At 36.4% G+C, this 23,654-nt stretch overlaps 1 protein-coding gene across 1 annotated transcript in view; it reads right to left on the reverse strand.

Moving 5' to 3' along the window:
• WDR70 (WD repeat domain 70) overlaps nucleotides 1-23,654 on the reverse strand; it is a 300,741-nt gene that overhangs the window by 37,293 nt on the left and 239,794 nt on the right. Inside the window, exons 11-13 of the mRNA XM_079145747.1 lie at nucleotides 10,928-11,027; nucleotides 8,238-8,322; nucleotides 6,783-6,921 (exon numbers count right to left, since the gene is read on the reverse strand). Of these exons, the coding sequence (XP_079001873.1) occupies nucleotides 6,783-6,921; nucleotides 8,238-8,322; nucleotides 10,928-11,027 (324 nt within the window). The remainder of the gene's footprint in view (nucleotides 1-6,782; nucleotides 6,922-8,237; nucleotides 8,323-10,927; nucleotides 11,028-23,654) is intronic.

Raw genomic sequence — 23,654 nt, forward strand, 5'->3', positions numbered from 1 at the left:
TAAGAAAATAAAAACAAGCAACTGACCAAGAGAAACTATTTGCAAATCGTGTATCCAACAAAGAACCAGATTATCTGGAATATAAAAAGAAATCTCAAATTTTAGCAATAAGAAAACAAACAAACCAATTTTTAAAAGGACAAAAAACTTGAGTAGTAATTTCACCAAAAGGATATAAGAATGGAAAACGTACACATGAAAGTACTCAATATCATTAGCCATTAAGGAAACACTAACTACATCCAAGGTGAGATACTAGTCCACATGTATTAGAATAAACAAAATAAAAAACACAATAAAAAGTATTTCGGAAGGATGCAGAATACTGGAAAGTGCATATTTTACTGGCGGGAATACAAAATGGCATGGCTACTCTGAAAAACTATTTGGCAGTTTCTTATAAAACTAAACATACACTTACCATATACCCAGCAATTCTACTCTTATTTCCTACCTAACACTTGAGCTGAGTTCCAGTTGTTTAAATCATGCTTACCTCAGGAAAACTCAAGAAAGGGTTTGGTGTCTTCATGGTGGCCTACTATTCCAAATTATGAAAGCAGCAAAAATACAAGGTTGTTTCACTAACATCTCTTTTTTTCAGTAACTAAAACAAACAAACAAACAAAAACCCAAAACAACAACAACAAAAAAACTCCTACAGGAAGTAGCACTGACTGACCATTATGCCTTTTGATAGCAAATATTGCCCTACTGGTCATGCTGGAAGCTAGCACTTGACCTGGAAAAAGACGGCTAGAGAAGGAAACACCTAAGTGCTGTGCTGGTAGATGTACCCTAAAACTCTACCTTCATACACCTAGGTTTCCTGCCAAACGCCCACACATCTTAGAAGACCAGGAAACAACCAGTGCTCTCATACCTTGCCTGTTCTCAATGAGCAAATGCTCTATATTCCCAAGTTGAGTATACTGTCCTACTACTTAGCTGTAGGCAGACAGACACATTTTATGAAGTACAAACTTGCCAATAAGGTTCTTTCTAGGACCTTTTTTGTTTAATACTCCTAAAAAGAGTGAATTACAGTAAAATTTCAATAAGCTGATATCACTTTTTCAAAATAATACATAATTCAAAGCAACTGCTGCTTGATTGTTCCATAATAAAAATCAGATAATGGAAAGCTAGTTAGTTCAAAACCCATTTTTTCCATCTCCTGTGTTTTGCCTTAAGATTTTTCTATATCTTATAAGGCAGAAAAATGCCAATACAGTCTTTCAAGTTTATTTTCAGTTAGCATTTCGACTGCTGATAGCTCAAGTTCTCTCTGTGTGCTATTCATTGTATGATTCTGACTAAGCAAAGACATTGCTTGAATCCTACATTTATTGAAAATGTGCAATTCTACCTCAACTGGGATTTTATATCAGTAAGACAGATGATTAGTGAATTCCCAGTACAAAGCAGAACAGATGAGTTCCTCAGCTCCTTCAGGGTCAAGCTTTCACAGGAATAGCTTCAGTAATTTGTTTGAAGTGAATTCCCAGATCAGATATATCTATACTCAAATATAAGAACAAAGATGTGTTCCAAAGCCAATTCTCAGGACTTCTGGAATACCCATTAATTTGAGTTACTTTTCTGCTCTCCTACACAGGTACAATTGAAAGAGCGTGACTATGGTCTGAATGGTCAGGATGTTTCTTTATATTTATAAATTAAGATAAATAGTTAGCTTTATGATCAAATAATTTTTATAGCCTTGTATATATCCATGTATCTTCCTCCTCAATCTCTTTGGATTTAAAATATCAATCTCTCTCTCTCTCTCTCTGTACCAGGGATTGAACTCAGGGACACTCAACCACTGAGTCACATCCCCAGTCCTATTTTGTATTTTATCTAGAGACAGGGTCTCACTGAGCTGCTTAGGGCCTAACTAAATTGCAGAGGCTGGCTTTGAACTTGAGATCCTCCTGCCTTAGCCTCCCAAACTGCTGGGATTTACAGGCATGCACTATGGCGTATGGCTCAATCTTCTCTACTATAAGAATAAAAACTTTTTATATGAAATAAGAGTGGTAAGACTATGTTGTACATAATTATATGTTCAATATATTTAGGTGCAACACTTTCATTTTATGCTATATGTCATTTTATGCACATATGGTAATTTTCTTGAACATCAAAATTGATTAAATGTCATGTTTGGAATATGGTGGGTAGTAGAATTAGATATTCTATTTACTTTATAATTTTTTCTACCTTTGTCAACTTTTTTAAATGTATTAATTTTAATAAAAATACAAGTAATATACAAAAAGTTAATCTAATATAGTTCTCACTGAACTATATATATATATATATATATACACATATATATATGAAGAACTAAATCTTACAAGATGAAGAAAAGTAATGTGATGTCAAGTCCTCTTCAAAACTTCACATAATTAAGGAAGGAAACAGTATTTTCATGGAAAATATTTGATTTTTAAAAGAAATCTTTTTGTTTTTAAATACAATATGGACTTTACTTTTTCCTCAGTAAATATAGTAGACTATCTCTATAATCAGACAAATGGGTACTACTTAAGGACTTTGCCTTTCTTTTGGTTAAGTACATGAACTTTGACTTAACATAATTTTAACAATAATTATGTATATTTCTACCAATTCTCATGAAAATAAGGGGCAGTGATAAAACTTATAGTAACTTCAATGGGTAAATAAACAAATCTCAAATCTCAGTGTAGAAAAATTTAAGATTCTCCTTAACTTATAACAGAAGGCCAAAGTTAATATTAACAACAAATAGAAAAGTCACTTTTTTTTTCCAATTTTCCTGCCCTTGATGAAGATGAAGAAAACCGATACAGTTCCAGGAAGACAGGTTCAGAAAATACATGTTCTCCAACTAGAGTTAGCTCCATAAAGACAACTACTGCCTTCAAACTCACTGAAGGTACCTAATACTTAGACATGCCTGCTGGCTCTCAAATCACTGCCAAAGAGAATGAAATGAAGAGGCCACCACCTTGAAACAACACCAGTTCAAACAACTTTATTAATCAGGCTTAGGTCTAAAAAAAAGTAAGTGGCAATAGATTTCTACAACTAAATAAAGCATGTCCCCTTGGTTTATATTTTTAGAGAAAATGCTATTAGCCATTTTACAACAAATTACAGTTTGAATAAAAATTACTAAGTCAATAAAACTTTATGTTATTTCTGAGCATTTCCCTAAATAAGTGAGTTTTAGAAAAGATTAAAATTTATTATGATTTATTCTAAATATAATTCTTTTTTTTTTTCTAAAAATTGCTAGGTCATCTCCCAATTCTATTTTATCCATTCTTCTTTGCCTATATTTTTATCATACAAAAGTAATGAAAGCCTTTTAAATAATATTTCAAAAGCATTATGCCCCATCTACACAAAAATAAGAGTGAGTTTGTAAACTCAAGATTTGAGTTATATCCTAAAATTCACCTTAGAAAAGAGGCCAAGCACACTTCTCAAATCACAAAGAATTGGGTAATAAAGAATATGTGTGTGGGCTTGAGGAAACACAACTGAACTACAAAGGAAGCTTCGGAAAATAATTGTGACAATTGTAAAAGGTGTGCAAATATCACTGCATACAGTGAAAGTAGCCAAGGCTAAACATTACCATTCTCCTAGTGAAGGAGTTGAGCTCCTACACTAGAGAAAGGAAATTTTTCAGCTACAGACACTCCAGAAAACAATTAAAACAAGTTCTTTTTAAAACTTTGTTTCAAATAAATATGGAAAATATACTCACTATATTTTTAAAAGCTATTTTTGATGAAGATTATAGGATTTTTAAAAAATTAATAACATATCAATTGCATAGATTAACATCCCCTGACTGAAAATAATGTTTGACTCCATATATTTAACACATTGAACTTGATGTCCTAGAATAAAATTATCTAAGGATTTATTCTGTTTTAGAAGAGGGTGTTAGAAGAATACAACCAATTGTCCTTTATTAAGGTGACTGAACACAGAACCACCCTGCCTGAGCCTAGCAACCAAGCGTACTACCAACTATTATTGCTGAGAACATGGAAAGCTGCCTTTGTGCAAATCAAAACTCAATATATATAAGTGCCGTGCTATAGTAGAATGTGGTATTACTAAAAGAACAATGCCTATTTTGGTTGTTAATGACAAAAATACAACAGAAGAGGGTTTTTTTTGCTCTGTTTCTAAAGTGTCCATCCTTTGTCCATTCCGAGGAATGCATTAGTTTCTTTTACAATCCAAGAAGACTTAAAACTCAAGGCAATAGGTCAAAAGGGCAGTTTAAAGCCCCTTTAACCTGCTTTCTACTATATAAACTGAAAGTAGTGCAGTCTGATGTTAACAATACCTCCCTCCCCACAATACCACAACTAACCAGTGATGTGAAGTCCCCTCTAAGGTGTGAGCTTTTGTCCCTATTTAAAGTTCTTCTTCATATATCCATTTGAATGGATCTCAAAATCTGTTTCCTGATTTTTCTAATATGATCCAGTATATGGTATACTCTACTCAATGAACTTTTGTTAACTTCTTTTCATTTGCTCATTCCTTAGATTCTGTGGGCTCATTTTTTCTATCCTCTATGCCCTATCCTTACTCAAACTCATTAGCAACTAACATTGCAACTGTAAACTATAAATGCTTCTCCGAAAACTTTGTTCTTTCTCTTAAGTACCAAAGTCATTTGCTCATCTGCCTACCAAGCACCAAAAGTCCTACAAGTATTTCAAGCTCAACATATCAACAACAGAGCTCACTGTCTTTCTTCTAAAATCTGTTTGTTTTCTATAAATATATTTTTATCTGGAGGAACATTCACCCAGTCTTCCAAGTTAAAAACCTCAACCTCCAATAGAGAACTCTAACAAATCTAACAAACCTAAATTTTTCATTTCAACAAGATTAATTAACTCTTCCAAAACCTATGCCTAAATGTGTCATATCTATGCTTTAAAAACACAGCTACAAAATAAAATAGTTTCATATTTCATGTAATCATACTTATACATTCCAATACTATAGTATTTGAGGCCAGTTTATCTTTCTAAATATAAATACATTTCACCTTCTTTACTCATCACCCCAATGGCACACCTGTGTTCTGCAATATGCATAACTTGCACTTCCAAGTATAATACCCACTCATTCACTAAATATTAAGAGTTATCTATGTGCCAGGCATTGTTCTAAGCACTGAGGATACCACAGTGAACAAAATGTGTTTCTGCCCTTATGTGACTTACATCCTGACAAAAGACAAATAACCATATAATACATGATGTGGTGGTAAGCGCTATGGAGAAAAATATCCAGCTAGAAAAGCAACTTAAAGAACAAAAATTTATCAAATTAAGGGACACTAATTTTTCCAGCAAATAGCATGTTCCTCCTGTAAACTATAGAAGTTCAGCATATCTTTAAAAATGTAATCATACTTCTACATTTCTTGATTTATTTACATTTCAACTTAAATTACAATTTAAAAAGGCAAGAATAATACTGAAATGTACAGTCATGGAGAGGCAGGGCGAAACAGATTACTTATGGAACAACCAATTATAATAATTTTACTTTTTGAGATTAAGGTTGATGGAGTCAATTATTTTTCTTTTGATTCTAGTGTTTTGGTTGGCTCTTGGATGCACACCAAAAAAGTATTGTAAGTGCTGGCAAATTTCAAACTACGTCATGAGATTAGAATCTATAAAACTTGAATAATCATCCAAAATTCATTTCATTGTTACTTTACTTTTTCTATAATATTCAAACTACCATGGTTTCAAATTTGGGGCCTACAAATTAAGACTCCATAGTAATTCTAGAACATTAGAGACAAGAGCTTTTTACCAGTGATTTAAAACCATTGTTTAACTGTCTGAATCACTCAAGCACATAATACATCTCAACTATTTACAAAGAGCTGAAACAACTGGAGAAACTACATAAAAGTGGTGTTTAAGATACAGGACATTACTAAAGGGTGTGACAACGAGCGAAAGAAAATTTATGCAGACATTAATTGGCCCATTTCATACTCAGAAAACAGAATGATTTGCCTTCCCATCTAAATAATAATACTCACTTAAAGAGAATTTAACTTTTCCTCTGGGAATCTTCACCATTATTATATTATGTGTGGCTCCAATCTCAGGCCATGATGGAATGAGTGAGTGAATGTTGGTATTTTATTGTTCATATAAATGTGTAAAGAAAATAAAAGATTCTGGATTTTTTTTTTTTTAAGATACAGAAGTTGAATCTGGAATGTTTTAAGCTTCCCAATAACTGGACAGCAATTAAATTCAGTGGAAGTGGAGCCTTACCTTAATGACCACAACCTGGAAAGCAGAATTCTATCAAAGTTTGCAGGGTTTAGGAAATAAAGATAAATGTTATCACTCTCTAAGGTCAGCTGTCCACAACCTCTGGATCCTTCCTAACATGCACGTTATGGAATGTTCCTTTCTGTACCCTACATGACTATCAGCTTCTTCCCTCCTCAATATGGTTGGCACAGAAAGGGAAACCACCCAGGCCCAGCTGAAATTCTGACTGAAGTCTGGGCCCATAAGAAAATTAGATCAGGGGAAGGGATAGGGTAGATCAACCAGTTTACAATATACTAATAATTCCTGTGTTGCAGAAAAATGCAGTTATCACTACATGGTAAGGGCTAGTGTTTACATTCTATTTTAAAAACAAAAGCAAAACAAAAGATAGCTAACATGAAAACTTCACTTTCTCAAGGCTGCAGAGAAGAAGACACATACCGCATCAGTGATGTCTATTTCATACACTCTTTGGAAAGTTCTGCGCTCAAAGAAAACGAGTTTGCCACTGCCACATCCCCTTTGAACAGAGGTACCGGTGACTATGAGTTTATCATCTGGACTGAAACAGCAGTCAGTCCTAAAAACAAAAAGAGTTCATAAGTATAAGCTTATGTTCCCTACAACAGTACAGTAATGAGTAGATTAAATAAAACACAAACATCACTGTAAAAAGAGCTAACTCCTCGTTGATCTTCATGATAATCCTGAGGGAGATAGTATTCCCATTACAGATGAGGAAACTAAGGCAAAGAGGTTAACCAAACCATGTCCATGATCACACAAGGAAGTGGTACAGAAGGGATGGAAACACCGGCAGCCTGACTTCAGAACCTAAGTTTGTTTGTTTTAATTTTTTTAGTTGTAGATAGATACAATGCTTTTATTTTATTTATTCATTTTTATGTGGTGTTGAGGATCAAATCCAGTGCCTCATGCATGCTAGGGAAGTACTGAACCTATGTGTTTAACTTCTAAATTATAAGTTTTCATGTAAGGGAATGTGGGGAAAAACTCATGCAGACATTGAGGGTGTCTACAGACAGACATAAATGACTGATTTCTAAGTAGAGATTATTTTAGGCATTTTGGGGAACTATTTTCTATTATTGCCACCACTGCCACCATCTTCAAATCATTTCAGTTGTTTAAGTCCAGCATCATAAAACAAAGAGCAGGTTGCACTGTTGGAAGCTAACAGATAATTGGTGGCACTGATTCAGTGGTTTTTATTACCAGGGGTCTGGTCACCTGACTGAATAATCTAAGACATGGCTCAAAGAATTCATGTAGTTAGCATTATTTGTAGCAGGCATTACAATTCCAAAGTTCTCATCCACTATAAAGTCGTGTATGTTTTTTGATGTATTTTAACAACTGATGCATGGGCAGTAGAGCATGTTAGAGACTGTTAAATAGCTTCCTCCAGTTGATGCTTCCATTACTTTCACTCTCTCCCAGTTGATCATTATTTATCATGAACATGAACTTTCATTTTACCAAAATGGAAACATTGCCTAGGTACTAAGGACTTGGAGGTTAAATCCCACCTTAGCTGCCTCAGAAAAATCTTCAAAAGTTCCAGCTGCCAACTTAGTAGAATGAAGTAACAGTGTTTAGCTATCCAGAACAAGACGGTCTGAATACTGAAGGGATTGTGTGTGTACACAACATATATACAATAAGACACAGGAACATACACACACGTCATTTGACTTCAAAAAAGTTTTTAGTCTGAAGAATGTGCAAAATTTAAAAAAAAAAGCCTCTTTCAAAAAACAGATTTCAATCTTTCTCTCAAGTCCCTTTTCTGGAAAATATAAAAGACACGGTATAAATTAACATTAAGGTACAGAAATTTCTTTTCCATTGTCCTATGCCAATCAAATCACTTACATTGGGAACATGGTGGGAAGACCCGAGGCTGAAAACAGTGGCTTATTAAATTGTCGGACGTCCCATAATTTTAATGTATCATCACCTGATAGAGGAATGAGGAAGGAAAAAAAGTGAATTTCACAAAAAGAATTCAAGTCAAAGTTAAGATCTGCTAAACTCAGTGTACAAGTGTAAGGAAGGGAGAATAAGAACAGAAGGAAGGAGAAAAGACAGAAAGAGAAGCCAGGTACACATATTTTACCTTTTTAACCATTAAGAAAATTTGAAAGCAGTAATAAGTGCAAGAACAGTAGAAAGTTACATGATAATGAGTCAGCCTTCTAGAAATTACTTTCCAGATTGATGTAGCATCTGTATGCTAGAAGAATCTACTCTAAAGTGTGAATTTTAGAGCAGATGGCAGTTCCCCATGGAATGTTTGAGCATAACCTGACTTGAGAAGATATCAATTTCAGGACTGAAAATAGTTCAATTTACAACAGATTCTTTTCCCCACTAGAACGTGGACAGAACTATCCATTAGCATTAATGAGAATGAGCCATGTTATTCCCTGCCCTCCCATGTAACTCTACCTGTGGCTATCATTCTTCACTTTGCTGGGGAGTACTACTTTTCCAAGTCATTTAATATAAGAATCACTTTTATGTTTCTATAGGGTTACTAACAAATTCCTGACCAGAACAAAAGCCAAATTCATATAAATAATGTCTTTGCTATTCTTGCCTCATAGTGCCCACAGTTGAGGTCTGCCTCATCCACTTAGGTCCAATAAGGAATCAGGATCAGGTACAAGTCAGGTGAGTAGAGAGTTCAATAAAAAACCCCTTCTCTCTCCAGTGACCCTTCTGTCTAAAACCCACTTTCTGACAGGTACACTAATCCACAACTGCTAGGCTCTGAACCTGCTTGTACTGAAGGAACTTTGTAAGACTTACCTTTGGGATTGTTACCTTATTATTTTTAATGTTAAAAAGTTACATATTCTTATAATTCTCCAACAATATGAAAATACTAATCTGCATTAATTCCAGTGAACCCAGTAGGTTCTAGAACTAGCAGGAACACCTAGTAACACCTTTGGGACTCTGCTGAATAGACTTCCATCTGTCATTTCCTATAAATCCAGGAAGAAAAATGATGGAATACAGTATATATATGGTGTTGGTCTATTAAGTTATCCAATAGCTATTATACAATGGAAGAGGGGAGTTAAGAACTATCACCAAAATGGCTTTCACTGAAATAGAGTGAGTCCTATACTTCTAAGACAGTACTTATCAACTGGATGAAGGCTGGCCTATTTTAGAATATGCTGGGAAGAATTTTCAAGTAATCCCCTCTTTTTTCCCTTCTTCTCTCTCAAATCTAATTTAGAAATTTAAGCATACCAACCCAAAGAATGTGACAATTTCTATGTGGAATTTTATAATTTGAAAAACCTTTCAGGGGATTAAGACACACTGTTGGAATGAGAACCACTGTTTTTGAGTAAAGAATATGTGTAGCTTTAATTAGAAGACATCTCAGAACTCAAGTTAGAATTGATGGAACAAAATAAATATTTTACTTAAATCCACACTTACTATGTGTACCTTAAAGAGAAAATTATATGTACATGTGTTTTGATTTTTTTTTTAAAGAATGCAAGTAAAAGTAGTTTGTATGCACTGGATAAGGCTTCCTTAGAGGAAAGAGAATCTGAATGGAGCTTCCAAGAGTAAAAGGGCATGGACCCATTGAATGGGGGAAAATGGTGCTAGGTCTCTTCATCTGTCCTCACTTCCACTACCCTATGTGCCACATCATAAATTATTTCAAGAAAGGGACCCTGTATGATATTCACAGTCTACACACAGATCTAGAATAATGCTCACAGTAGGTGCTCAAAATATATAGTAGTTAAGTGAATAAATGAAAAAATAAACAAACATTACTAGATTTGTCCATGCAAAGTGTAGATCCTTCTTTGGCCTACAGAATGCACACAATAAATCCTTTATGTGATATTTAAAGTCATCTGTTACATGGCTCCAAACTATCCACCCTGTGCACTATTTTCTTTTCTTTACCCACAAATGGGCCTGCAAGAAGAATTTCAGTCAAAATGCAGAGCTCATAAACCTGCCCCCACTATTACTCTTCTCCTTCTATTAAGGAAGCCTTATACCATGTGAGAAAGATGTAGCAAAATATTAGAGAAAAAAACCCATAGAAATGTGGATAAATAAATTTAAAATATGACCATCTAGCATTATTTTAAAAATAACATCTAGGTATACAACTTTTTTAAACTGAATTGAGGTAGTGTTTGAACTGGAAAAAAAAAAGTCACTGGTCAACAAAGAACTTTGAAACACCAGATACAGAATTATAAAATGGCATAAAAATGAAAAAAATGTAGGCAATCCTTTAGAAAACTCTGAAGGCAGAGGCAAATTTCATCCATGGAGGCATCAAACTCTTAAGCAAAGAAGTCTCTTTCTAAATTTTACTTGATAACTTCTAATACAAACAATGTTGCCAAGTTGGAAATGAATTTTAATGAAAAAAAATCAGACTGGTATAGTTACATTAACAAAAGCACAGCTAACTTTACTAAATGCTAAGATATTAGTGCTGCTTCTTTAAAGGTTAAATACGATCATCTTATATGTAGAAACACATCAAAAAGAAAGTTTTAACTTACCTCCACGAGAGGCAAGGACATTACCATCATAGGAAAAAGTCACACAAGAAGTGTCTGTGCCTGGATCATGAGCCTGTTTATAGTGGAATTTAGGATGAACCTGTTTGTAAAAACAAAGTGTTAACATCTCACTTAAATTCAGATGAGAATATTTTTGAGGCAAGAATGCTTCACTTTATCATACAGAACATTGTATACACCTACAGATAAAGTATTAATTTCACCTGATTATAGTTTCTTTCCAAAAAAAAATTCTGAAAGGCTTTTCAAAGTATCCATTAAATAAAGAAAAGATAAGGTAAGTTCCAGCAGGAAACAACTTTCCAGACAACTTTACGAAGCCCTGAACAACACAAGATTACAACTTCATTTAGTTCTTCATGTTATACTTAGAGTTATTAGAATTATTTTCTAAATTTAACTGAAAGAGCAAATATAAATACAAATTACGAATAAGCATACAATTTATTTGCTCAAAAATATTTCTGGGTGGGCTGGGAATGTGGTTCAGTGGCAGAACACTTGCTTGCCTACCATGTTTAAGGTTATGGGTTCAAACCCCAACAATACAAAAACAAACAAAAAAAGATATTTATCATATTCCTAGTATATGCTAGACACTGTGCATATGGTTGTAGGTTTTGAACTATTATTAACATGCCTACTAGATAATAGTTATGACAATAATAACAGCAACTAACCCTTATGCAATGCTTTTTAAATCTTGGGCACTGTATCTTTTACTACCTTGCCTATTTATTCCTCATAATCACTCTGTTAGGTACTGATATTACCATCTCTATTTTATAGTTTAGGAATCTGAAGCACGGAAGCAAGTGTTTTATCCAAGGCCACATAGTTTGTAAGTGGCAGACAGGTATGTCTGAACCCAAAAATCCTTCTCTTGAACACTGCACTATAACCCCCCCCCCCTTTTTTTTAAATCTCATCTATCTTCATCTTTTTACTTTTTTTTTTTAAATTAGCCTTTCCTCATCTAACATTTTCTTAAGTTTTGAAGGGAGAAGTTCAACACTGAATCTTTACATACATGGATCCAAACAAGATGAAAAAAAAAATGATTTAATATTGTAGGTTCATTTACTTTCTCTTATTTAAAAAAATCACTGCAAGTAAATGGTTATAACTACTGAACAAGAGAGGTAAGATGAAGGCAGATAAGTAGACTCCTAATGTCACTTCTCCACAGTTGATGATTTGTAAATCTACTAGACCAATCCTGCCACTTAGTTATGATTCAATAACCAGCACAGGCCAAGTACTAGGAAGTCAATTATCTCCAAAAGTAAGGACACATGAACAAAGTCTGGTCCTTTAAAAACTTTATCCCCTATATAGCTGCTACTGATAGAGTACTGTCTGTGATGGCCAACTGTGTGTGTGTTTGCGTGCACCTGTGTATGTGCATGTACACATTAATAGTTCTGGGCCATTACCAATTTTCCTAGAGTCATTCCATGGCAGAGGACACAGATACTGCTGGTAATGATAGCATGTGGGTCTCTCTAGGGAGTTAAAGGTCTGGGAATGCAAATGACCCCCATTATCTCTGGTATTGCACCAACTCTTAGCAAAGAATAAGTCACAAAACAGAACTTATGCACTTTGCCATCCCAACAATATCACTGACACCCAGTCCTTGGGCTTACAACTAAAAGCTTCTAGTAATGAGGAGCACATATCTCACAAAAGTAGGCCAGTTCATTAAAAATAATAATAATAATAATCTATACCTACTAAGTAAAAATTGACCTTAGTTATTTCTCTGGGTGAGAATAAAATTTGTATTAATTATCATGTTTCTATCTTTTATTGATATAAATGATTCACTGATTTGACATTTTATTAATCGGGCTAATAACTATCTGGCAAACACTATATTAAGCATTGGAAACACAACATGTACAGAAATAAATAAGGCTTCTTTTCCTCAAAGAGTTGACATCCCCTGAGAAGATATGGATGAGCATACAAAGTGACAAGTGCAACAATGGAGAAATATACAGTAATATATAGCACTGAGAGAGGTCCTTAACTCAGATTTGAGAATGGGGGGAGGGGAGGGAAGGAGCAAAAAGAAATCAGAGAACTAACTGATAAAGTAAAAGCAGATGAAGGAGCAGGAACAAGAAAGTGTATTCCAGAGAGAGGATACTACATTGCAGTAGGAATTATATATATTTATATATATATATATTTTATATATATAATATATATGTATGTATGTATGTATGTATGTATGTATGTATGTTTAATCCTTTATTTAAAAAAATATTACCTGCCATGTATCCAGAAGTATGTTAAGGTGAAAAAAGTAGGCAAAGTCCCTGTCCCTGTAGAGGTTTAAATTTAGCTGTAATGAGAATGATATCAAATATAATCCTGTAAATTACCAATCAGTTGCCTAAGGAATATAGTGTGAAAAATATGTGCAGGAGTTCAGATGAGTGTCAATTCTCTGAAAACAAAAGGCTCTGCAGAAAAGGCTACACAGCAATGTGTTCCCCAAAACAGGGAGTATTTAGCTAAACAGACAAGGGGAAGACACTCCAAGTAAGGAGAACATTAATTTGGTAAGCACCCAAATGTTACAGCATTTAATTCTGGTTAGAATTCCAGACAGCCCCAGCTCCATGGGCTGCATCCCCAGCATGTCTCAGTTTTGAGAATAGGCTTTTCTCCAACTAGCACCTTTTATCTTTACCTCTCCCAGTAGCTCTGACTATTATTATTATTATTATTATTATTATTATTATTGATAATGGAATAGTTGGCACAGTTTTGTGAAAGCAACTTGTCTATGTACTTTTATATAAATATACAACATACAACCATGAGCCCTGGAAAAGCCAAATCAACCAAGATTTGCTTCCAGAATCTCAGAGTTATATCAGCACAGGTATCCTTAAAGAAGATACTGATGAAGGTTGGGAGAAGACTAAATTCTCTAAAGCTAAGCTATTATTATTTATTTGTTTATATTACTTTACTTGACTAGAAGCTTACTACAGAAAGGCCTGGATTATCACATCCTTATCCCTGGAATTCTCAGTAATTATTTCTTTTTCTTCTTTATCACTGGTTGCTAACTTGGCCTCTGTCTAAATATTCAGCACATTGCTTTCTTATAGTTTAAGCCATTTTTTGGAAAGTTTGGGCTCTATCACAGTCATTATCTTATAACATATTGTTGGGATAGACACTATGACACGAATGGTTGCCCTAGAAATACCTTCACTAAAAATCATAAAATATTGTTCCAACATTCTTTGTCTAAAAACATTAAACACCTGGAGTTTACATGGTTGTATCATTTTTAAGACTTGGTGAATTGGTTTTCTAGGACTGCTTTTAAAAAGTACCACAAACTGTATTGTTTAAACAACAGAAATTCATCATCTCATATTTCTGTAGGTTAGAAGTTCAAAATCAATGTGTCAGCAGGGTTGCCTCCAGTACTGGTCCAAGTACTGGAGATGACCTGGGTGGAGGAATGTCTACAAAAACAAGTGTCTGTTGGTTACTATTAAGTTTTACTGATGCTTGCAGAGGGAAAATAAGAAAATGGGAGGCATTAACAGGTAAAGACTAGGTAGACCACTTCAGCAGCTTCCAGAGAGGCTGTTATCTCCCTGAAATGTCAGAGTATATTTGGACAGATGTCCCATAGGATGCTAGATCTGTAGACATTCCACCCATCCTCTCAAAACTCCAGGACCTCCCACAGTTTAAAGAGGTGACTTCCTTTTGCCTAGTAAGAACTAGAATTTCCTCCTCCTGCAACCCCCACCCCCAAGGGACCAGGTACCACCTCTTCTTAGGACCTGTCACTACCTTCTCTCTTGACTGCCAGAATAATAATTAGGGTTAAACTCAGTATTACTCAGCTGGGTAAGAGCTGGGCATAATATAGGAGGAAAGAGAATATATACCAAAAGAGATTCAAAAATTAGCTAGCAGCTACTGGCAGGAGTCATAAAGTACAACCTGAGTTTGGATTTTGGGGGTGCTTGATCAAGGAAGCTGGGATATAAGATTATGTAAACAAGATTCAGTGATTTGGGGACCCATTTTTGGACACAAGGTTTAACATCCTAGCAAGGATCTCAGGGAATAACTTTGCTTCTAGAATAATACTAGAGGCCTAGAAAAGTGATGGTCAATGTTGAGTAAAGCAAAAATGTCCAATTGTAGAAGATTAAGAAAAGAATAAGAAAGATGAGAGAAGTGAGCATGCTGAACTGGATATATTTTGTCAAGTCAGAAAACACAGAATATTATTTTTCAAGGGATAGCCCAGAGGCCACACCATTCAACAAGGTCATCAGGAATGTACAGGTCAGAAATGGAATCAGCATCACCAAGAAGTATAGTGGCAACTCTCCTGTGCAGCCCAGGTCTAGTCACAGAGCTGGGGGAGTAATATCCATGGAAACATGGGGCCTGAAGTAATACAGGCACTTTTTTTTTTTTTTTTTTGGCGGTGCTGGGGAATCGAACCCAGGGCCTTGTGCTTGCAAGGCAAGCACTCTACTGACTGAGCTATCTCCCCAGCCCGGGGCCTGAAGTAATAAAAGTCAACTTTCAGGGTTTAATTACTAGTAGCAAGAGGCTGCAATTGCTATAATGACTGGCAAAATCAGAGAGGCATCCAACAGGGCTTGATGCATAGGGAGCTTCAAAGATGGTAGACACTACAGAGCATCCCTAGAGGCACAATAATGGGCAACCAACAATGAAATAGAGAAAAAAAATCTACAGTGAAAAACAGGGATGAATGGGAAAGCAGGAGGCTGAGGGTGGTTACCCCCAATAAAAAGTCACAATCTTTTGCTCTGTTCCCATATCTGAACTAATTTTCAGATCAAATGCCTACTGATGTCAAAGGCAGATTCCTGAAAGAAAGGACACTGCTACATACTAGGGCAAGTATGTGTTGTGGTATTTCCCCTAGTCCTTCCACAAAGGGATTGCTGACTATTATAAGCTTAACCAAACAGTAGTCCCAATTTTACTGGTACATATAATAAACACTCAGGGTGACTTAGACTCAGAACTTCCCACTGACCTGGCCAAAGCTTTCTTAGAACTATGCTGTGGTCTGAGGTACTTCCTACCCTCCTTTCCCTCTTTCTTTCCTAGAGGTCAGAACTGCATCACCATCAGTTTCTCTCCAGCCTCCTTTGGCTATGTACCAATTTTCCCTCATGGCATTTTGGCAATAGAATTCCTATATATCAATGCTGCCATGGGATCAGCTTCTCAGAGAACATTAGCAAGTAAGACACAAGAAAAGGTCTGCAAAGAAATGTACATTGTGATTGCTCTCTTGCTGCTTCTGGACATAGCCATCAGGTGAAAAAAGTATAAACTAGCTTCCTGGATGATCAGTGACATGTGCTTGCTCATCCTATTAGCACCAGCTGGCAATTAGGCAAGGGCAAGACATTTGAGGGAGGCCATCCTAGACCCTCAACCACAAGTGAGCCATCAGCTGCAAATACAATACAGAGCCCCACAATCAGCCAAACCTGTCCAGACCAGAAGCACCACCCCCAAAGAACTCCACTGACCCACAGAATCTTAAATAAAAAATGTTTTAAATCACTAAGTTTTAGGGGTAGTTTGTTATATCGCAAAAGCCAACTGACACAACATAAAGAATAAGAACCATGCCCATCATAGTAAACATTACATGGGGGCATTATTACCAACTTCTTAAAAAGGTTGATTCTTTCTCCTCTACTTAATATTCTACCAAATAATATCCATCATATTCTAGTCCTGTGACCCTGTAATTCAAATTTATTCTACTTTATCCATGTCTCATACTTTATAAAATCATTATGCTCCTCCTCTTTACATTTTCTGTACCTATGAGAATTCTCTCTAGCAATGTTTTTTAATTCTTGTCATGGCTGGCTTCAGATAGATAACTATTGTCCCTAGGAAGTTGTAATCTGTTTCCAAGGACTTATAACCATGATTTCTTCTACATACTCTTTGACACCAACTGAAGTAATAATATTACTTCAGTTACTCTCCTTCAGTTACAATTATTTGCAGATGGTAATACAGAAATGGGACAGGAGAACACTTGGAAATAGCTCATTCTTAGAGGTCAAGTGAGGGAAGGAAGGGTTGTACTTCAGTTGCTTTTCTTTATGGTACTAGATGAAAGTTCATTTTCCACATTTCCGATGCTTTCTTTCAAGTAGGTCAGCTTCAGATTATTTTCTTCCCAGGCACACCATCTGAACTTGAGAACCCAGTGACAGTCTTAGAGTACAATGTCATACATCACATATCACGGTGCTTATAAAAGGAGCATACTTAATATAGAAAATGAAACTGAACTTTTGAGCATGTTGCAAGGAAACAATATGTTTCGTGGTAAGTTGACAGCTTTCTAAGTTTCTAACTTCTTTTAAAAATTAAGTTTCTGCCATGTTTTTCCTTCCCCTCCTTCCTTATTGTTTTTCGTCCTTTCTTTTAAAGAAATAATTTAAAGGCAAAAGACAATGGATATAATCAAAGTCCATTCATCATTCTCCATGATGTAAAAGTGAGATATGAAAACTTTAGAATCCACATTTACAATGTCAACCACATTTATTGACAACCCGGTGAGACACATGACACTGAGAAGAATTAAATTAAAACATGGGGTACTCTTGAAGTGATGTGCAAGCTGGGAAAGGGGGAAAACACGTTTGACCTCTTTTCTTTCATGGAACATTTACTGCACCAACTATAAGCCAAGCACTGTGTCAGGTTTGATGGGAAACTGACAAGTGAGAGAGGACAGTGCATTCATGGCCAGGCTGCACTTCACAGCAAAGTTCTCCACTCTTAGTTGAGGTTCACTGGTACAACCACTAAGATTCTCAGCTATGACTTAGCATTTATTTATCATGTTTGCCAAAGAGATAACCCAGCCTTCATTCATAACTGGACTGTGTTGTAACTATATGACTATTTGGTAATCCCCAACCAGGTGACTGCAGGGTGTGACTACGTAAGGCTCTATCTGATGACCAGCTGGAAACTGCAGCTGCAGAAAAAAGCTCAGCCACTGAGATGTGTGAGTCACAGGCATAATATGACGACAGTGCTCTGGAATCTTCTGGCTCCCCATGTGCTTGCAACTTGAAATTCAAGGTGTTTACTTTAGTCTATAAAACAAACCCCTTATGGCTAGGGCACAAGTTACCTTCACATTAATCTCTCTTCTTATAAATCCTAGCTGAGATCAGTGGGTATACCAGTTAGGCATTCTAGATTTATGTTTCAGAAATCTGGATGCAAAAAAGTTTTAAACCCCTACAGAGGGCCTGTGCTTTTAAAATTTCAAAAAGGCATGAAATGAAACAGCCTGTCTTTCTTGGACTTTGAGACTCTGATTTATAATCCTGAGACATACAGAATCATTTAAAGATGGGAATATTATCTGATTAGACAATTTAAATAACTGGTAGATTATACTGTTGCTCAATTTAAGCAAAATATAATTTTTACTGGGAAAAATAATGAGTTAACAAATAGAGAATCTCGTATGATATTCCATAGGCCTCCAGATGAGGATGTCACCTAAATCACCAAGAAGAATGATTTAAGATGAAAGTCCTTCCAGAGAGATAGCCCAAGAGCAGGGTTTCCCAGAGAATATTTGTGTAATATTATCATATTGGGGATGGGGGTGGGGGCTATAGCCAAGTAAGCCTGGGAAACTAGAGTTTATTTGCATACCATGGCCTTGCCTTAAAGATTCACAATACATATCAGTATATTAAAAGCCAGATCTTTTAAGTAGGACTCCTGGAATAAATCAGGCTCTTTAACATTTCCTAAGCTTATTTGACTATGGAACCTTTTTTTTTTTTCCTTTTCTCCAGATAGCACATGTAGGCATGGATTGAAGTAACATTCTCTGAATCTTTTTTATTGGGGAGGAGGGGACCAGGGATTGAACTCAGGGGTACTCAACCACTGAGCCACATCCCCAGCCATATTTTGTATTTTTATTTAGAGACAGGGTCTCACTGAGTTGCTTAGGGCCTCAATTTTGCTGAGGCTGGCTTTGAACTCATGATCCTCCTGCCTCACCCTCCCAAGCCACTGGGATTACAGGTGTGCACACCCAGCACATTCTCTGAATCTTAATTGGGAAAACACATATCTAGAGCAAGGGTTGGCAAACTTCCTGGAAGGAAACAAATGGTAAATATTTTAGGCTGTGAGGATCTCAGACTATCACAACCTTCCACTTCTGCTATTATAGGATGAATGCAACCACAGACAACACATAGACAAATGGATAATGCTGTGTGTTCCAATAAGACTTTATTTAGAAAAAGAGGTAGCAGACTAGATTTGGCCCCAAATCAGCTCAACTTTAATCTAGAGAGAACAAAACACCTTAGGGAAAGGCCCTCTATTTCTCAGATCACTGAGGTCAATTAGAGGCTTTCTTGTGATCCTATAACATGTAACCCTAATGGGGGTAGCAATAATAGTGATAATGATAACACCAGCAGCTATTTTTATCAAGCATGTTGTGACTTAGGGTGATAAAACATACATTTTCTAATTTCATTCTTTAAAAAAGCCTCCTAAGTTATACGTAATTATCTCATTTCACAAACAAGGCTGAGTGAGGCTTAGTGAGATAACTTGCCCAAATATATATGGCAAGAAGTTGTCAGAGCAAAACCTCTAGCCCTGATTCTAACTCTAGGAGATATCCTCTTCGTCAAAACACCCCTTTATGATAAGCTGCCACTTATCATATTTCCCAGATATGTACAGGAAAATGTTATAGTAATGGCCTTCAATGAATCAAGTCTCCTTATATCCCCAAGGCAGACAGTGCAATAAGAGGGATCAATAATATGAAATAACTGCTTTCTCCTTCAAATTACATAATACCTTATTTTATACTATTAAGGATTTTTCAAAATATTCTATTACAAATTCAATCTAAGACAGAGAGTAGCAGTCTTTTATTCATGCAGGGAGAGTAAACATTACAAGCCAGTCATTTGTCATTTCCTCCTAGTTCCAGTCAATGGAAGCTGGTACATAATAATAACATCTAACATTTATTGCATACCTACCATGGGCTACATACTGTCCTAAGTGTATGGTGTCTGTTAACCATTTAAATATTTTCAACAGTCTTGTGAGATAAGTACTATCATTACCCTTACTTTCCAGGAGAGTATGAGATACAAAAAAATGCAAAGTCAGTTGCCCTAGGCCATATGGCCTGTATGCAGCAAAGAAAGGATTTGAACTTTGGCAGCCTAACTGTAGGGTCTGCGCTATTAGCCACCAGTATACCCAGCATATATTCTGGCTTTTCTGATTTTAGGCTCCCTTTACTCTGAGCCCCATTTGCAACTAAAAAGTGAGCCTGGACTCTGTTCATACAACATCTTGTTCTTTCCCTACTAGTCCCATTCTCTTACCAACCACTGGTGGAATTCAAAGGTGAAAGGTGGGCAAATGCAGCAAGTGTGTGACAGTAGATGAGTGCAATACCCATTTCTGTAAACAGATAAAACGATCACCATGGCTCCACTTAATTCCAGGTCACCAGCTAAATTCAGTGCATAAGTATAGGCTGATTAGCCTTTATTCAAGATCACACCAGAAGTCCCTGAAGTAATTTAAAACTGGGTAAATAACAGTGACAAGCTGATAATAAGGAAATCTCATGGCTGTGGATCTCCCTGGTTGCCCTTTATGAGATGTTACCCTTTCTCCTTATCTTTAACTCTTAAGTTTAGAGTGATAGGGTAAGGGGGCTTGGATTGTCTGTAACACCTAAGAAACACACATGTGAACGCAAGTGCAGCTCCCAATTCAGTTCCTTTAATTGAAGAGGAACTTGGAAACCACCATGCCAACACCGGAAGCACAGCACCACGGAATGACCTGCCTAGACGGGAGGGAAAGCCCGGCGGTCCCCTCTTTGAAGTCCAGCTGCCTGAGATTCACTGGCAGCCGACCTTCAAAGAGAGCCGATGCTTCCTTCCCTCAGCCTGGCCGCCAAGCTTCCCGGGCAGCTGGGCGATTTAGCCACTCTCTGCCCAGCTGTCTGTGAACTCTGGCAGCCAGTTCAAGTGAGGGATAGTGAGAAGGTGGGGACGCGGGAGGAGGAAGAGGGAGGGCAGGTTGTCAGGCCTAGTGGCGCCACAGAGTAAAAAGGATGCTGAATTTCCTTGGATCGACCTTATCAAAGTTAGTCAAAAGACCAAGTTTCCAAGTGGTGCACAATTCAACTGCACTACAAAGCAATTTGCCAGTGACTCCAGGAAGATTCCAAGTACACTTTCCTACAAAAGCTGAGTGAACCTCAAATGACACGGTTGCTTCAGAGAAAAGTCCTACATGGGAATGTAGGAAACCAAGTCAAAGTTAGGCATCAAAAATGTGATTTTCCAGAAGCATGAGTTGATGCTTTTTAGGTATTTGGGGGATTGTTTGTCAACTGTGTTGTGGCAACCCTTCTGTTCCCCTGGCAGCCAATAGTTGAAACAACTTATCTGTTTCTGCGCCTGTGCAGCAGATGCATGGAAAACATGGGCTCATTTAACATAAACACTACCCATGTGCTATTATGTTTATCCTCTTGAAACCACATGCTCAGAGTAGAGAAGAGTGAGCTTTACAGTTGCAGGTGCAAAAGGGGTTGGAGAATGAATGGCTCTGTAGCAAAAACAAACTTTCCAGAGAAGTCTGCTGAGAACAAGATTTTGAATTTGGTAAAGTGGGAGATTATCAAAGTAACTAGAATATAAGTGAATGGGAAGGAAGAACTGAGGGGTCATGAGCAGAAGACTAAATAGATTGCATTTTAGACAACTTTGGAAGTTATATGCAGATAAAGAGGAGGGAGGATGGATGCTAAGAAAAAATGATCATAAATTACATGAAAACTTTTCTCTAACTTGTTATGATTTAATTAGAAAAGGAATGCATGGATGAGCTAGTAACGTATTCTATTACAACATGAATGAAAGACCTACATATTTAGATAGACTACCTTATCTAGTTACAAATTTATTTTTCCTGTTCCTTAGAACTATAAGCTACATGACACAAAGCCTGGTACAGTAGTGCATGTCTATAATCCAAGCAACCTAGGAAGCTAGGCAGAAGGATTACGAGTGTTCAAGGCCTCAGTGACTTAGCGAGTCCTTCTCAAAATAAAAAATAAGAAAGAATTGGGATGTAGCTCATTGGCCAAGCACCCTTGGGTTTAATCCCCAGTACCATAAAAAAAAAAAAAAAAAAAAAAAAAAAAAGGAATATGATACAGCAGCCAGTAGTAAGTTCAGTGGTATTAAATACATATGACCCAAAACTTATAATCTAAATTTGAAAGTATAACATTAAGCCTATAGAAGAAGGATCAAATAATATATGCTGAAATTTGCTAATTCTATGAACACTTATCAAGCCCTTGCTATGTGAGATGCACTAAAATAGGTGTGGCAGATGGCAGAATGAGAAAAAATGGCTCTTTACTAGCAAGGAGCTCTGTCTAGAAAGGGAAGTAAACATAAAAATAAATATTTACAATAAACTATATAATTGATAATGAAAGTATACACAAACTATAGAGTAAAACCAACTGAAAAAAGTTCACTTTACAATGGTAATATAATGGTAACAGGTTGGGAAGGGAGGAAAGAGAAGTTCAGTAAAGCCTAGTAAGGATGCCTGGCCATGGTCTTTGAATCTCCTTTGAGGGTTAAGTACGAGATTTCTAGGGATAGAGGACGGACATACTACTCTGCTAGAGGACTCAGATATAAGAGTCTCTGCTATAAGAGGCTTGAAAGTGTGAAATAGCATATAACTTGGGAACTATGGGTGGGACTCAATAATAGAACAATAGTAGATAAGACTGAAGAGTTAGAAGTCAGATCATTAGCAGCTTCATATTCCCTTCTACAGAGTTTGGATCTTTACTTTGTTGGAAACATTGAGGCTCTGAAAGGTTTTGAGGATAGAGAGGTAAGGTGATCATATCAGTATTTTAAAAAGTCACTCTGTTATTTGGTGTTAAGAAAAGTAAAATAGAAAATGGAAGACTGAACAGGGAGATGAGTCAGAAACACTTGCAGTGGCCCAGGTGAGAGTCTGAAGCTGGGTTATAGAGAAGTATGTAAAACAGTAATTTAAGTTGTACTCAGTAACTTTGGTAGGGGTGGTTCTGTTAACTTGTGAAATGGACCCAGCAAATAGAGTCTACTTTGGGTAGAAACCTGGGAATAAAAGAAGAAGAGCTGAAGGAGGCTTCTGTTAAACCAAATAAATGAAAAGCAGAAACTTGAGCATATTTTCTAGGAGCCAACAGGAATGAAAAGGATAAAAACACACAGGAAAGGAAAGTAACTGATAGAATTATGTCTCAGAGGAAACAGGAAAGGACATGATCAAACGCACAGGTGGAAGGATTAGACAGGAGCTAGGAGAAAAAGACCTCTTCCTTGGAGACTGCAGGGAACAAGGCTGAGAAACTAAGGCAGGATGAACACGTTTATATATACGAGTCCAGTCTATTGTGCTTATTTTTCTATGTAAAGGAAAGGAGGTTACCGAATAGGAATTGGGCTCGGGGCAGGCGGAAGGTTGTAATTTGGACCAAAGAAGAGTTGGAAAAGTTCAAAAACACCCAAAGAGATGAATGACA

The sequence above is a fragment of the Sciurus vulgaris genome (assembly GCF_902686455.1).
Source record: "Sciurus vulgaris genome assembly, chromosome: 6".
NCBI classification, from domain to species: domain Eukaryota; kingdom Metazoa; phylum Chordata; class Mammalia; order Rodentia; family Sciuridae; genus Sciurus; species Sciurus vulgaris.